Here is a 14,539-nt window from a genome sequence, read left to right as displayed (position 1 = left end):
TTTAGTGTATCATACTAGAAATCCTCAAGTTAACATACATAAACTGCCTTTACTGACCCATCAAGTAAAAAGAGAACACATGCCAAGCAAATATACTTTAAGTTAAATGTCAGAGACAATAATACCAGTCAACCACAGAGGCCGGTTAAACCTCTACATAACATTAGCACTGAATATTTTCAAGTCTTCATGCTTCCTAATGGAAATAATCAGAATAATTAGTTTCATTGGCTGAGGGCATAGGGTATAAAGAAGTCTGAAAACAGATCAGACTAATCTGCTATGCTCTGATATGTGGCTGTATCAGGTAGAATCAATACTATACACAAAAAAAGCCTGATTATTGGGGAGAGGGGTTGAAACATATTCCAAAGTAAATGTGGAAATTTCTACCCTCAGCAAGGCCATCTGAATTCGCATGATGAAATTTGTTGTGTTTGAAATATCTAAGTTACTTCCTGTTTCTAGGACAACCTGAGATCTGAGAGGGGAGAAAGGGGTAACTCTAAAACACAACATCAAAAAAGATTCAACATTTGGATGGAGGATTAGACAGAAAAAAAATGTCTTTCCAGCATGATGGAACAGTAGAAGATCTTAGAGTTAAGAAATGGATACTTAAAGATGGTGGTTGTTTTACTATATTTGAGAGAAGGTGTCAGAAGAGAAAGGCTGAAAATACATATAAGTATACACATAATTTAAATTATTTATTTACCCTGAGATCAGAAGATTAAGTACACCTTATTTAATCAAGACACATAAAAATCAGCCCAAAACTACAATAAAACAAAACCCAACAAAACAAGAAACATAAGCTTGTCACAGACTATTATCATACTCTGTATATTTTAGCACTTTTTTCTTGGGTTAAGTGGGATATAATTTATTAGGCTGCAACATTTTTTCATCTTATATTTCATAGCAAATACCCACTACAATTATCTGTCACAAATAAAAATGCAACACAGGCAGGGAAGGATTACTGATTATAACCATTCTGCATTTTGTCACAGGCATTCAGGATCAAGCCTCATTCCACAGTGTGAGCTACAATCAGGTCACAGATCTCACAAAAAATAGAAGTTACTATTCTAGAAAGACTTCATTTTTGATGACTACCCTTCCTTTCCTTTGTCAAAAAACTACTAAAAAATGAAGTCTCCTTAGATCCCTTCATTGAATAACCACACTAAGCACCTACTATGTATTAAGCACAGTACTGGGAATAACTTTCATTCTATTTCCAGTAACACTGTCTAGATGTAATCCTTCATTACCTTTCCTATAGGAAATTGAAACTAGCTTGGTCACTCATCATGCCCCTTTTTGCCACGCCACTCCAATTAATCCTCCTGACAAATTCATTTTCTGAAAGTAGATGCTCCAGTTACATGACTAACTGCTCAAAAACTTCTCCAAGTTTTCCCAAATTAAATGCGCTACTTCACCTTGGCACTGGAGGTCCTCTGCAACATGGTCTCAACTGCCTTTTCTGGCATTATTTCCCAACATTCCCTTATACAGTCTTTTGTCAAGCTGGGTTATTTCCTGTTTCCTAAATTTTTTGTCTTTAAAATCAAAGTAATACTTACACATGGGTAACAAATCAAGTAGTGGCAGAATAGTTTAAGATGAAAAGCAAGTCTCTTCTCACTGCCATACCTAAGCTTTAAAAAATAAATCTAATTCTTTCTGCACTAACTTTGACAGTTTTTTAGTTTATTAACTTTATGACAATGCCTACTGATTTAAAAATAAGATGAAGGACTTACTTATATTATGCCCCTTCCATCCATCATCTTCTTCCCCATTATCTGATAATTATCTTCACAAAACCCTCTCATTTTTTTGGTAAGTTTTAGACAGGATGTTAACTCTTCACTTTGTAAGAGGGTAATAGTGCCCATACATTCTTTTCCTCAAACTACCCCCCCCACCTGCTGATAGCTTCTTTGTATTAATATTTAAGGCTGTTAATATTAAGAAAATTAACATCCTCTCCTGTAACCACTACCAAATTCTTCTTGCTTTCCCCAAAGCCTGATTCTAAAAGCTGAACGCCTATACAAGCAGCAGCATTTTCATGACAATACATTGTTCAAACAGGGCTAGGAGGTTTATTAAATTTCTTTTCATACGGTCCCTAACAGTGACTTCTGGGACAACCCAAGGGGACTTGAAATCTTAGCTTTTAATCATACTTTCTATTCTTCTGAGAGCCTTTCTTACCCTCCCTCAGGAAGGGTTGTTCTCTAGACCTTGCTGCATAGGTATTATCTCGGGATGTATCTTCAGTGCTTTCCTGGTTGAATTTACTATTTTCAGTTTCCCACGTTTCTCTCTTTCTTAGATCACTCCCTTCTAACTTCCTAAGAAAGGTGATGTGGAAGAAAACTTTCTGGATCTCGCACATCTGAAAATGTCTTTATTTTGTCTTCACATTTGTATAGTTTGGCTTGTTACCAAATTTTAGAATAAAAACAACCTTGCCCAAGAATGTTGGCGCCATTTGTCCACTGCCTTCTAGCAGTCCGCGCTGCTGCTGATGCTAGTCTGATACACACTTTTTAGTACGTGACCTGGTTTTTCTTTCTCGAAGTTTTAAGAATTTTCTCTGTTTTTGTATTTCTGAAATTCCACACTAAGTGAGATAAAAATGGTCTCCTATCCTTCAGAATGCTAGATGCTTGGTGAACCTTTATAATCTAAAGACTTGAATTTTTTAACTCAGGCTGAATTCTAACATTTCTTTGATAAATTCCTTCCAACTACTCTTCAGGGTTTCTCTTTTTACAACAACTCTATCAATTGGACATTGTGTGTCTGGAATTTAATTCTCATCTTTTTTTCTCCTGGTTTCTGTCTCTTTTCTGAGAGACATCCTTGACTTTATTTTCCCACCTTGATACCAAAGTTTTTATTATGGTAAATCTTGTTTTAAAATAAATCTTCAAATCCTTCTTTTCTCAGCTTTTTTTTTTAAATAGCACTTTCCTCCACTCCCCTATCACATCCTCCCCAAAATGGATGCAATCATTTTGAGGATATTAGATTTTTAAAAATATTTTTCTAAATTGGGAGAGCAGAGAATATAAAAATCATCCTTGGGGGCAGAGAGAAAAGATCAATGTCTATGGCTCAAGTTCCAAAACCTTGCCACTGTTCTATTCGCAACACATTTTTTTGTTCCTTCCCAGTTGAAATTTTTACTAACCATATCAGTAAACCAATTTCTATCTACTTTTATGTATAAGTGAAGTCAAAGTAGCATAATAGGCACGATATCCTTGGTTGCTATCTTGATTCCCAAATTGTGCTTTATGTTCAGTCTTTCCAAGTTATTGGACCATGAATATTTCAAAAATGAGCTTGAGGTTCAATAAGGACGTTATACTAATGCTTGGGCAATCTTGGATAACAAATAGGAAAGCAACAGCGTGCTCTTCCAGCTCATATTTGGAATCCAATGAGACAGATGCAGGGAAGAAAATCAAATTTTTGAAGACATTGATAACCAAAGACAGACTGACATTTGCATGTGACAAACCTATCTTTATGTCACTAAATCAACTGTTATTGAAATGAATCTGTCATATGAAAACATAGAATTACAGCCTGATAGTTTGTAAAATTGTGTTTTTGCCTTTAAGTATACAGTGAAGCAACTATAATTTTATGGGAAAAGAATTTTGTCAATGAGGTAGAGCAGAACTATATAGTATAACCACTATAATTTTTCTGTGAGGCTCACATTTTTACATTTTCTGGCACAACTACACTTTAACTGATATATAGATACCTGCCCATTCATTATCACAAAAATTTAGCTTGCATATTTTAAAAAGTTATAACAAATTTCATATTTTTATTTTTACAAAGTCTACATTTACTTGATAAAGGTATACTGGTAGGTAAAATTGTGAGGCTGGCAGCTGGTCTACATCACAATCCTGTATCCTTCATCTACATTCCCAGCACTTTCAGATACTTGGCACTCCAGCCTAGGTGTTCAATACTCTCAACTTATGAATGGGAATTCATTCATTCATCCATTTAAACATTTATCTATTGAACATCTAATACATGCCAGGCACTCTTCTAGTTGTCTGAGACATATGATAAATGAAACAGAACAAAACCTTTGCTGTTTTGGGAGAGACCTAATAATAATAAAAAATAGTAGTATTACTACTATTAATAGCAGTTGTAGTAAGTTCATCTTAGAACATGATACATACTGTGGAAAAAAGATATTCAGTTGGATAAGAGGGATCAGAAGTGCATGGGTGGAAAGAAGGCCTTGCAATCTGAAATAAAAACACCAGGGCAGGCTTTACTGAAAAGATGCTATTTCCTGAAGGAGTTGAGGGAGTCAACCATCTGGGGGAAGAGCATTCCAGACAAATGGACAAACCAGTGAGAAGGCCAGTGTGGCGCACACAGGGAAACTAGTGTTCAGATCAGAGAGTGAAAAGGAGAGGAAGAAAAGGAAAGGTTCAAGAGGGGACTAAAACTCAGGCAGTTCTTGTACTTTTCCTTCGTGACTGCCTGGTTCTGAAAGAAGTGTTTCTGATCTATGACATATTCTCTTAGGGTACTTCCTTTTTGTTAGAAGGCAATTCAGATTATGGGCCCGGTATGGTGCTAGGTATTTCCAATACTAAGATCCAGAAAAGTATCTGCTCTTCAGGAATTTACCCAGGGTTTCAAAGATGTACTACTGGGTAAACACTTGTTGAGATATGACCCTGATAGATAAAACAAAGGCCATTCAGTTTAAAAAAAAATCTGTAATTTTTGGAATTTGTAGAGTATCATTTTAGACATCACAGAAAAAGGGCAGAAGAAAATTCATGGACAGATGGATCTTTTGGTGCTCCTCCCGTCAAAGAGAAAGGTCACCTCATTTGTTTCCCAGGACCAAGAAAAGGTCCATAGCTTTTGCCTTAAATGGTCTTTGAGGTCTTTTCCTTAATAGGGAATAATTAACTCAATGTTTCCTTTCCAAGTTGAAAGGGAAAAAATAGAATTTTGTTCTTAAAATGTTTTTTTAAAAGGATTAAAGAAAAGGAACTGAAATTGATGCTGCCTACCTGAGTTATAGAAAACCTAATGTTTTAGCATCCAAACATCAAAAAACCAAACTGGGTGACATTACTGATTTTAAAGAATGATTCAACATTTGGCATTATGCCCTGCCTTGTATACATAATTTCCTTTTTCCTCCCCTCCCTTGAGTCAGGAAGTGTGTTCTTAAGGCATTTGTATTTTTAAAATTGTTTTTAATGTCAGAAAACATTGTTGAAGCTGGAAATAAAATATTTAAGTATTCCTTAGTAAAAGCCAATAAATAAGTATTTTCTACTCATGGATATGTAATCATTTTGTGGCCTATCATAAAAAAAACTCTAACAAATGAAATTATAAGATTATATTGACCTCTTAAATATAATCCAAAATTAAACACTGCTCTCTATATAGATACTTATAGTTCCATAGTACACAGCTTTTAATTTTAAAAAGATATGTTAATATTTTGGCTGTGACACATAATTAGTCTGGTTATTCAAGTTGTGGTGAGAAACTACGTTTTAATTTATTCTAGATTACAATTTGACCGAATCCAATTTACTTGATTTGCTAATGAATGATAAATATGGTCAACATTTTTCATTTAATCAAATTCTTTAAGAGAGTATTCCAACCAGTTTCTTGAATCTATGCTTGAAAAAAAGAGCACTGTTAGTTTCCTAGACTAATATTCTCAATAACTGCTGCAAAGAGCACTGAGTTTTCTCCCAGTCGGGAATCCTGATCAACAAATTTAATTCTCTTTAAAGAACAGCAGGACAGCACAATTCTCATGGGAAAATATCAAGTTGATTTTGGCATGCTTTTAGATTAAATACAATGCAAATTATCATTCACAAACACATTTTAACAAAGTTATGATTTGAAAACTGTGTCTACTCTAAAATTACCCACTTAAAATATAATTGATTAAAAACTTCAAATATTTAAAAGAACTAATTTCAACAAAACTCTGCTTTTAAGTTCTTGATTGTTTAAAATAAGACATTCTCTTACAATGTTGCTTTCATTATTATTACATGGTAATCTCCTAAATATTAGTACGTTTCCAATTTTGTTCAGGCATAGTTTATTTTTTTTAAATTTTGTTTTTTTGTTCAGGCCTAGTTTAATACTGAGAGTTACAGTCATCTGTTTTATAATACAAAATTATACACACTAACAAGATAAAAATTACCTTAGCACTAAAAAGCCAATGTAAAATAACTTTAGAAAATACACAGAGTTGAAATGTATAATATAAATAGCTGGTTTACTTTAAGTAAACAGAAATAGCATCCTTTAAATGTTCCTTAAGAACTGGTTTTGAATTCTGAAAAGCTACTTAAAAGAACATATAAAGTAAAATAATTATTTAATTAGTGTAATTATACTTAGCTCCAACCGAAACATTTTAGTCTTTAAAGAAGTTGAACAAAGCTTACCTGTATAGAGCGAACACGAAAAGACAGAAATTTAAACATGGCTACGAAACCATGATGGTGATAAAAGAATTTCTGACGGTAAAACTTAAGTTAGAAAGGGAAGGCCAAGCCCCTGCAAAGTTTTCCCCTACCAGCTGTTCCGGCAATTAGAAAATTTCCTGTCAGGCGGGTCCCGAAATGCTAGAGAAAGAGGCCTGACAATTTTCCTGTGGTAAAAGAAAGGAGAACCGTAATGGCGAGGGCACTAATGTAGCTGATAGGTAGGGAGGCCAGAACAGGAAACCAAAACAGATTTGCTGATAGCAAAATCCTGTTGAAATGTTCATACGCCTGGTTCCCAGAAATCCGGACGATTTTCACAACCAGTGAAGTGAACGTTCTTTTATTTCAGAATCCTGAGATAGATTGGTATTTCTTAACTATACGACACTTTAAAAGCAACTGAAACTAGTCAGCACTGTTAAAATAATAAGTCATTGATTCACATGTGAAATTTTACCCTTTGTAATGTTTATACACATACTCCAAAGGATAGTTTCAAGACTACTTTAAAGTTACATGTAGACATGTAATGGGTGTTCCCTGTCAGTGAGGAAGAGTTTCCGAACTATGGGAAGAAAATGACCACATGCAAGAAACTTTTTAATTGTGATCTGAGGACAGATTCTTCCCATCTTAAATGAAAGTAAATTATATTTAAATTCATATTGGTTTCTAAACATCAATTATCAACCTGGTTAAAGACTTCAAGGCCCACAGTTAAAACTCACATTCCTAGCTGATAAAATCTAAATTAAAAAAAAAAAGCCCACTCCCTGGGTTATTAGTGAGCAAAAGGAACATTTACTGAAGTAAATCTGGAAAAGAAGGGAGGGTGAAACTACCATACAATCCCTTACTCCATTTCATCCTCTAATAGCTTCCAGAAGTTCTTCTAAGGTATTTTTGCTTTGAGAAATATTTTTTAAAGTATGCCAATATTCAGACATGATCACTGAGACAGTGCCATTTAAACAAAACCAAACGATAGAAGCATCAAGATCTGTGGGAAGATACTCTATTTAACGTACACAATCTATGTGGAACCAATAAAAACCTCAAATGTTAATCTACATACCCTGTACAAATTTCATAAAAATCACTGCATTTTCAAGAACTGAAGAGCATCTAGAAATCAGCAGGTTTACTCCAAGCATGAAGGAACTACGGTGGAGGCTGGCACATATTTGATGACAGAGCTACCTACCATGAGAGCTCAGTGCTGCTGTCCTAATTGGGCAAATATTAGAGGGCCTATTAGGTGTTACAGATACCATGTGAAAGGCCACAGCTCTTTCTGCTAGATCAAATTTTTATGGCCGTGTTCTATAAATGACCTAATACAGTTGAAGGAAAAAAAATTACTCAATTTGAAATATTATCCTATGTAACCAAACACATTAGAATCACCTGGGACTCAAACAAATTGCCAAGATAAAATTTTCAACTCTGCCTGGGAAACTGCATGTCTCTTGGTTAAAAATGCGTATCTTTGTTTTTCAGCAAGCACTTAAAAAGTCTTCCATCAGAACATAAACCCTCCCATCTCCCAAAATCAATTACTTAAGGCTCCTTACAATACTGCAAAAGGGCAGCAAGGCCAGGACAATCACCCAACACTGAACCAGTCTCTCAACATGAGGTGCTTCTTAAGACAGTCAAGAAGAGGCAAACGTCACAGTTACTAGACAACCAACTGAGGTGCACAGAACAAAACAGGAGTGCTCCCGTACAGAGCAGTCACCAACTTTACTCTTGTAACATTTAAGAACAGGAGCAACCAAATAACCTTTTTGGAATTTAAAGGGTTGGTCTAAATTGGCTTTACTGACTAGTGATGCTCAGGTTAATTCAGATTTTACTGCGAGTTATGCTTTTTAATATTATCCCTAAAATATAAAGCAATATTTCAGATACCAAAATCTGAACTAAGTCTCCCTCAGTTGAAATGATACCTTAATTAAAACAGCATGGTACTGCTGTATAAAAGATAAACATAGCGACAGGAAAGAATGGGATGCTTTACCTCTGAAGGAGATGTGGTGGTATTTGGCTACCTGTTTAGAAAATGCAAGCATAAAGGAAAACATTGATATAGATTGGGCTATAAAATTTAAAAACTCCTTTACATCAAAAGGCACCATAAACAAAGTTAAAAGAGTAGCTCAATATATATCACTGAACAATTGTTTTACTTGGGTGTTAAGTTATCTCCTAACCAGAACAAAAACTCTTAAAGTCCTTCAGGACATTGTTTATGGCATTTATTAGTGTTTAAGCATATGCCATTGTCCCTACCAGATTAATCTTTGGAACAGGCACCATACTTGCTTGTATCTTTATAGCAAACAGCACATACTGCTGCTGCTGCTAAGTCGCTTCAGTTGTGTCCGACTCTGTGCGACCCCATAGATGGCAGCCCACCAGGCTCCACCGTCCCTGGGATTCTCCAGGCAAGAACACTGGAGTGGGTTGCCATTTCCCTCTCCAAACAGCACATAGGAGAAACTCAAATAACGGCTGCCCAATTAAGTATCATATACTGAAGTCTGAAATGGACACTACTTGTGTGGTTGTGCCCATGAAACTAGATACTATTGTTGATATTCTCCTGCCTCTAACTTTTAACTATCTTTAAATTTATCTTTTAAAATTTTCAGCTAGTTTTTCATTTTTGTGTCTTACTGGTTTTATCATTCACCTTACTATTTAAGTAACTTTCATTATAAAAATTATGCATGTCCAGGATAGAAAGCTTAAATAATAAAGATAAACAAAAAGGAGAAAAACAAAAGAGGGAAAAAATTCACTATTTCGATGCTTTCTAGTTTTTTCCTGAATATATACATGTACACACTTGAACCATACTACAGAATATTATCATTTTTTTTCTGTAGAGGGTCAGAAAATACGGCTTTGCAAGGCATACTGGTGTCAATACCACCATTGTAGCAGGAAGAAGGATGGGTGAGGTTGTGTTCCAATAAAACTTCATTAACAAAAATAGGGGGCAGGTCTCAGGTATAGTTTGCTGACCCTTGTTTTCTATTATTAAATCAGCCTCAATATATCATTAATGACTGCAGAGGATTCTACTATATAAATTCCCTGGGGTGCTGGGTATTTGATCTATATCACTGGAATGTCTCCATGTTTTGTATACATTCACAGTTTATTAGAAATAATTTCTAGAAATGGCACTGTATTTCTAGAGGTAGTGCATGCTAAGTTGCTTCAGTCATGTCTGAATCTTTGAAATCCTATGGACTGTAGCCCACCAGGCTCCTCTGTCCATGGGATCCTCCAGGCAAGAATACTGGAGTGGGTTGCCATTTCCTCCTCCAGGGGATCTTCCCCACCCAGGGATAGAACCTGGGGATCCTGTGTTGTGGGCAAATTCTTTACCGATTGAGCCACCAGGGATGGCACCTTCTAAAGGTGGAGTATACAGCATTTTAAAGTTTCTTGATCCTAACTTATTTGGCAAGTTGTCCTCCAGGAAGAACCTAAATAATAACGAGAGAACCATACCAAGACCTCAGGCAAGGGTAAACTACAGTCAAGCAGGGCCAGTCAAGGGCTAAATCTGGTCATGCCCATTGCCATTTACCTAACAGCTCCTGCTAGTTTTGCCCTACATGATGGCTACCACTGACGTGGGTGGTTGCCATAAAGCCCACATGGCTCACAAAGCCTAAAATACTCACTACCCAGCCCTTCATAGACAGTTTGCTGACTCATGGTCTCGAGTCTTCCAACAGAATGAGCAGCAAATGCAAAAGCCCTGAAATTAGGAAATCAGCTCAATGAACTCAAAACACAAAGGAAAGACCTTGGTGGCTAGAATGTGTGAACACCAAGGAAAGTGAAGGAAATCGGGAGGTAGGTTCAGGCCACATCAAGCAGGGTTTTACAGACTATCAAGAAGTTTGCATTTGATTTCCAGTGTAATAAAAGCTAAACTGCCTCATTTTATGCAGCAGCATCAATACTGATCCCCAAAATCTATAAGTCCTTTTTGGCTTTTTCCTTTCTAATCTAATTTCCTTCCCTTCATATTTAATCCATCAATAAATTCTATATATTTTATCTCTGAAATACACCTCAAATCTGTCTATTTCTATTTCCTCTGACATTGCCATTATCATCTAGCACCATCTAACCGATTTTCCTTTTTCCAAATTTCTCCTATACAATCCTTTTTCTTCAGAGCAGCCAGAATAATTTAAAAACAGAAATCAGGCTAGGTTGTACCCCTATCTCACATGCTTCAATGGCTTCGAATTCCAGACTAAAACTCAAATTTCTCATAGTCTATGGAGCATAAAGCAAACACTAATAAGTGCTACCTTGATCCTAACTTGGGAATATACTCAGAAAATCGTTCAAATATGGTGATCAATATTTGGGTTTAGACATGATTTAATTATGTTAATATGAGACTATTTCCTCTTTACTAAAAGAAGAATGAATATTCAATTTTGTAAAATGTCTTTTTATTATCTATTAATATAATAAACTTAGTTTTTCTCCTTTGACTCACTGATTTGATAACTTAGATCAACATGTCCTAATATGCTTGCATTTCTGGGAAAATTCCATTGCTTTACTATAAATCTGTATTTGATTTGTAAATTTTTAAAAGGACTTTTGCATCTGTATTCATAAATTAAATTGGCACAATTTCCTTTTCTGTGTTCTTTCATTTTCAGGGCTATGCTAACTTTATAAAACAGACTAGAAGGCGATACAAATTTTCATATGTTTTAGGACAATGGCAGTACATATTTAATAACTTAAAAGTTCTCCCTTCCTATTGGTAAAGTCATAGTTTTTCCGTATTTTAAAAACCACATATTTCAGCAAGACTTTCATATTAGCATAGAGATATACTTCGTATGAAAGTGAAAAAAGTGTCAGTCACTCATTCATGTCCAACTCTTTGTGACCCCCTGCACTGTAGCTCACCAGGCTCCTCTGTCCATGGGATTTCCCTGGCAAGAATACTGGAGTGGATTGCCATTCTCTTCTCCAGGGGATCTTCCTGAACCAGGGATCAAACCCGGGTCTCCTGCACTGCAGGCAGATTCTTTACTGAGTCACCAGGGAAGCCCATAGTTAGTACACTATTATGTTTTTTTAATCGAATTTAAGGAAAACTTCAAGTTTACATAATAGAATAGTATAACAAACCCTCATGAATCCAGCACTCAACTGTAACAATTATCAACTCATGGCCAATTTTCCTTGAAATACTCACTTCCCCTCACTCTCATAACTAATTATTTTGAAGTAAATCCCTGACATTATAATATTTCATCTGTAAATATTTCAGTTGTTATAATGTTTTAATCTCCTTCCTATCTGTGGTTATATTCTGTTTTGCTTTCCTAATGTTGTGCATTTCCTTTTGTTTCTTATTTTTCCTGTTTTCTAATTCACCAATTTTGGAATTTAAATTCTTCTCTTGCTTTTTATAGGTTTACTGTGTAGTTCTTTTTCCAGTTTCGTTCACTGAATTCTCAATTCCTTAATTTGAATTCTCATTTATTAATAAATTTTTTCAAGTATAATTCTAACAATATCATTTAAGATACTACTATATGCTAAGAACCATGTTTTACATGAAATTATTTCAGTTAATTCTCACCACAATGAGAATAAGTAGTTATCCACACTACAGATGAAGAAACAAAGGGTTAGAGAGAAGTTAAGGAACCCGCTGCCCAAGTTCAAAAGTGGGAATGGCTGTGATGTTGGTAGGAGCCCAGCCAGGCAATTATATCTGGGGAAGGAGCGTGTATATGCATGGCCAGTGGCTGACATAGGCCAGACACCAGGAGGTGCTAAACCTTTTGATAAGACCCTGAAGGAATACAGCTCAGTAGAGAGTCCACAGCAGAGTTTCTGACCACTTTCTCTACACCACACATTCTATTTGTCTGGCAAAACCTGAACTCTGGTCAATTATTAACCAACTTCATGACTCTATGACAGCTAAACTCTGCTGGAGAAAAATATACTGCTATAATAAAAACAACATATTCTTAACCAATTCCTTCAGATACAGGGTTTTTTTTTTTGTATGAAATCAAATTTTCAGATACTAATTAGGTTAATATTTAAGGACTTCCATTTAAGTATAGGGGAAGTATTCTGTAGCACACATCCATCAATAAAAACTGTTATAAAATACTAAGATTGTAAGGTTTTAAATCAGAGATGGGAAATAAGTTTCATGACCATCAACCTGAACCAAAGGGTAGTGGCTTCCTAGAACATGGAGAGGGGTTGCTTCTAAGGCCCTGTCTCAATGGAAAGCACACTATATTCCACTCACAACATCTCCTCTGAGCATGATATAAGAGCGAGGGGGCAGCACCACTGAGTGCCAGACTGGCATCTTGCAGTAAGCAGCAATACACCCTAGGCGGTATTGCTGGTCTCCTTATTCACTTTTTCCTGCTTAGCCTGGAGTTCTTTTCACTTAGTCATTTTTGTCTAAAATGGGTAAATTAAGAGATCCACTCAAGTACAGAGGTTACAACTTTCAATACACCAGTATTTCAGGTTGACTAAATAAACCACTCACATTTCAAAAGAACTTAATCAAATGAATATTCTTTCTTTCTAATTATGGTTTAGATCACTCAAACTCTGAGAAAATGAGTATTGTGATAAGCAGACCACAGCAGAGGAGAAGCAAATTTGGATCAGAGGGATCATATGAGTTAGGCAAGTTATGATCTTGTTTTTGAAAGGGAGTGTGCGTGTGTGATTTTTAAAAGCTCTTAGGGGAGAGAAGGGACACTAGAAACTAAAAATAGCCCTGAAAGAGGGCGAAAAATGTAGTATAGGAAATCTTACATGCTTGGAAATTTTGTCTATTATTCCCATTTAATGCCACCATGCAGTGCTAATTATAATGCTACTTAATCCCAGAAATATTTTTCTAAGTGTCATATACTTAAATCTACTAGAGCATATTTTCCCCATGCTCTAAGTGCTAAAATATACTCTCAGCCTATGAGAGTTAGAACCGCAGACAATACTCTACACAATCAGTCAGTAAGTGTCATTAATGTATCACTCCACAAATGCTCACTGCCAATGAGCACTCTATTGTACTTTCCTGTGTTGAGTGGGTTCTTCACTGACTATTGTCTACTCTTCTAGGGCTTCTCTTTCTGTAGTCTGTATTTAACCCATAACTTCAAAGGCTACACAAGTGTGTGCTGGACTTATGGCTATGAGTGTCATTTCTGGATGTTCAAACACAAGTTTTAAGAGAGTTTGAGGGAACCTTCAAGGACATGGAGGAAATCAACAGAAAACTGGGAACTGGTGAAATTCCCTGAATGCTGTGAAGGCCATCAAACACATCACTGCTGCCTTAGGCATGTGTAGAAGTTGGAAAAAACTATTACTAAAGTCCCATCAGGAGATTTGAAAAGAATGGGACACTGCCTGTGTACCTTCACAGGGTGTTGCTCTTTACCTTGGCATCTAAGGTCATCTATGACCCATCTCCATTGTATCTTTTAAAACCATTTTTACCACTACTACTTTTAACAAGCTTTTTCCAATTCTTGACAATCATGCATGTGACTCTGATATAAGAGCTACAAAGACTGAGTTGATATATAGTATTTAGAACTGTAATAATATAATACAAAGTTAATGTTATGAGCAATTCACATATGCATGGCCATTAGAAATAAACAATATAAGGAATAGAAGGGCCAAAGGGCCAAATTAAGAAAAAGTCATTTCTCAATTTTGTCTGAAGCCAAGTCTACTGTCAGCCACAAAATTCCTGGATACCACCCTTGTTTCTAAGAGGCATACTTTATCCCTGGTTAACAGTCTGAGAGAGCAGGATCAGTCTCTGGGAGGAAGAGGACAGGAAAATTAACACTTATCGGGCTCTTCCTTTGTGCTAGGTATTTATTTATCTCCTTTAATTCTCAAACCTCAGAAGA

General features: G+C 35.8%; 1 protein-coding gene across 4 annotated transcripts in view; it reads right to left on the bottom strand.

Moving 5' to 3' along the window:
- RPS6KA3 (ribosomal protein S6 kinase A3) overlaps window positions 1-14,539 on the bottom strand; it is a 102,066-nt gene that overhangs the window by 51,067 nt on the left and 36,460 nt on the right. Inside the window, exon 1 of one of the 4 annotated variants that reach the window (XM_043895083.1) lies at window positions 6,519-6,694. The exons of the other annotated variants lie outside the window; for them this stretch is intronic. Coding sequence (XP_043751018.1) covers window positions 6,519-6,557 — 39 coding nt within the window. The 5' untranslated portion in view covers window positions 6,558-6,694. Of the gene's footprint in view, window positions 1-6,518; window positions 6,695-14,539 lie in introns of those variants that run through there. 4 annotated transcript variants of the gene reach the window in all.

Source organism: Cervus elaphus, chromosome X, assembly GCF_910594005.1.
Source record: "Cervus elaphus chromosome X, mCerEla1.1, whole genome shotgun sequence".
NCBI classification, from domain to species: Eukaryota; Metazoa; Chordata; class Mammalia; order Artiodactyla; family Cervidae; genus Cervus; species Cervus elaphus.
This window is presented reverse-complemented; position numbering and strand designations above follow the sequence as displayed.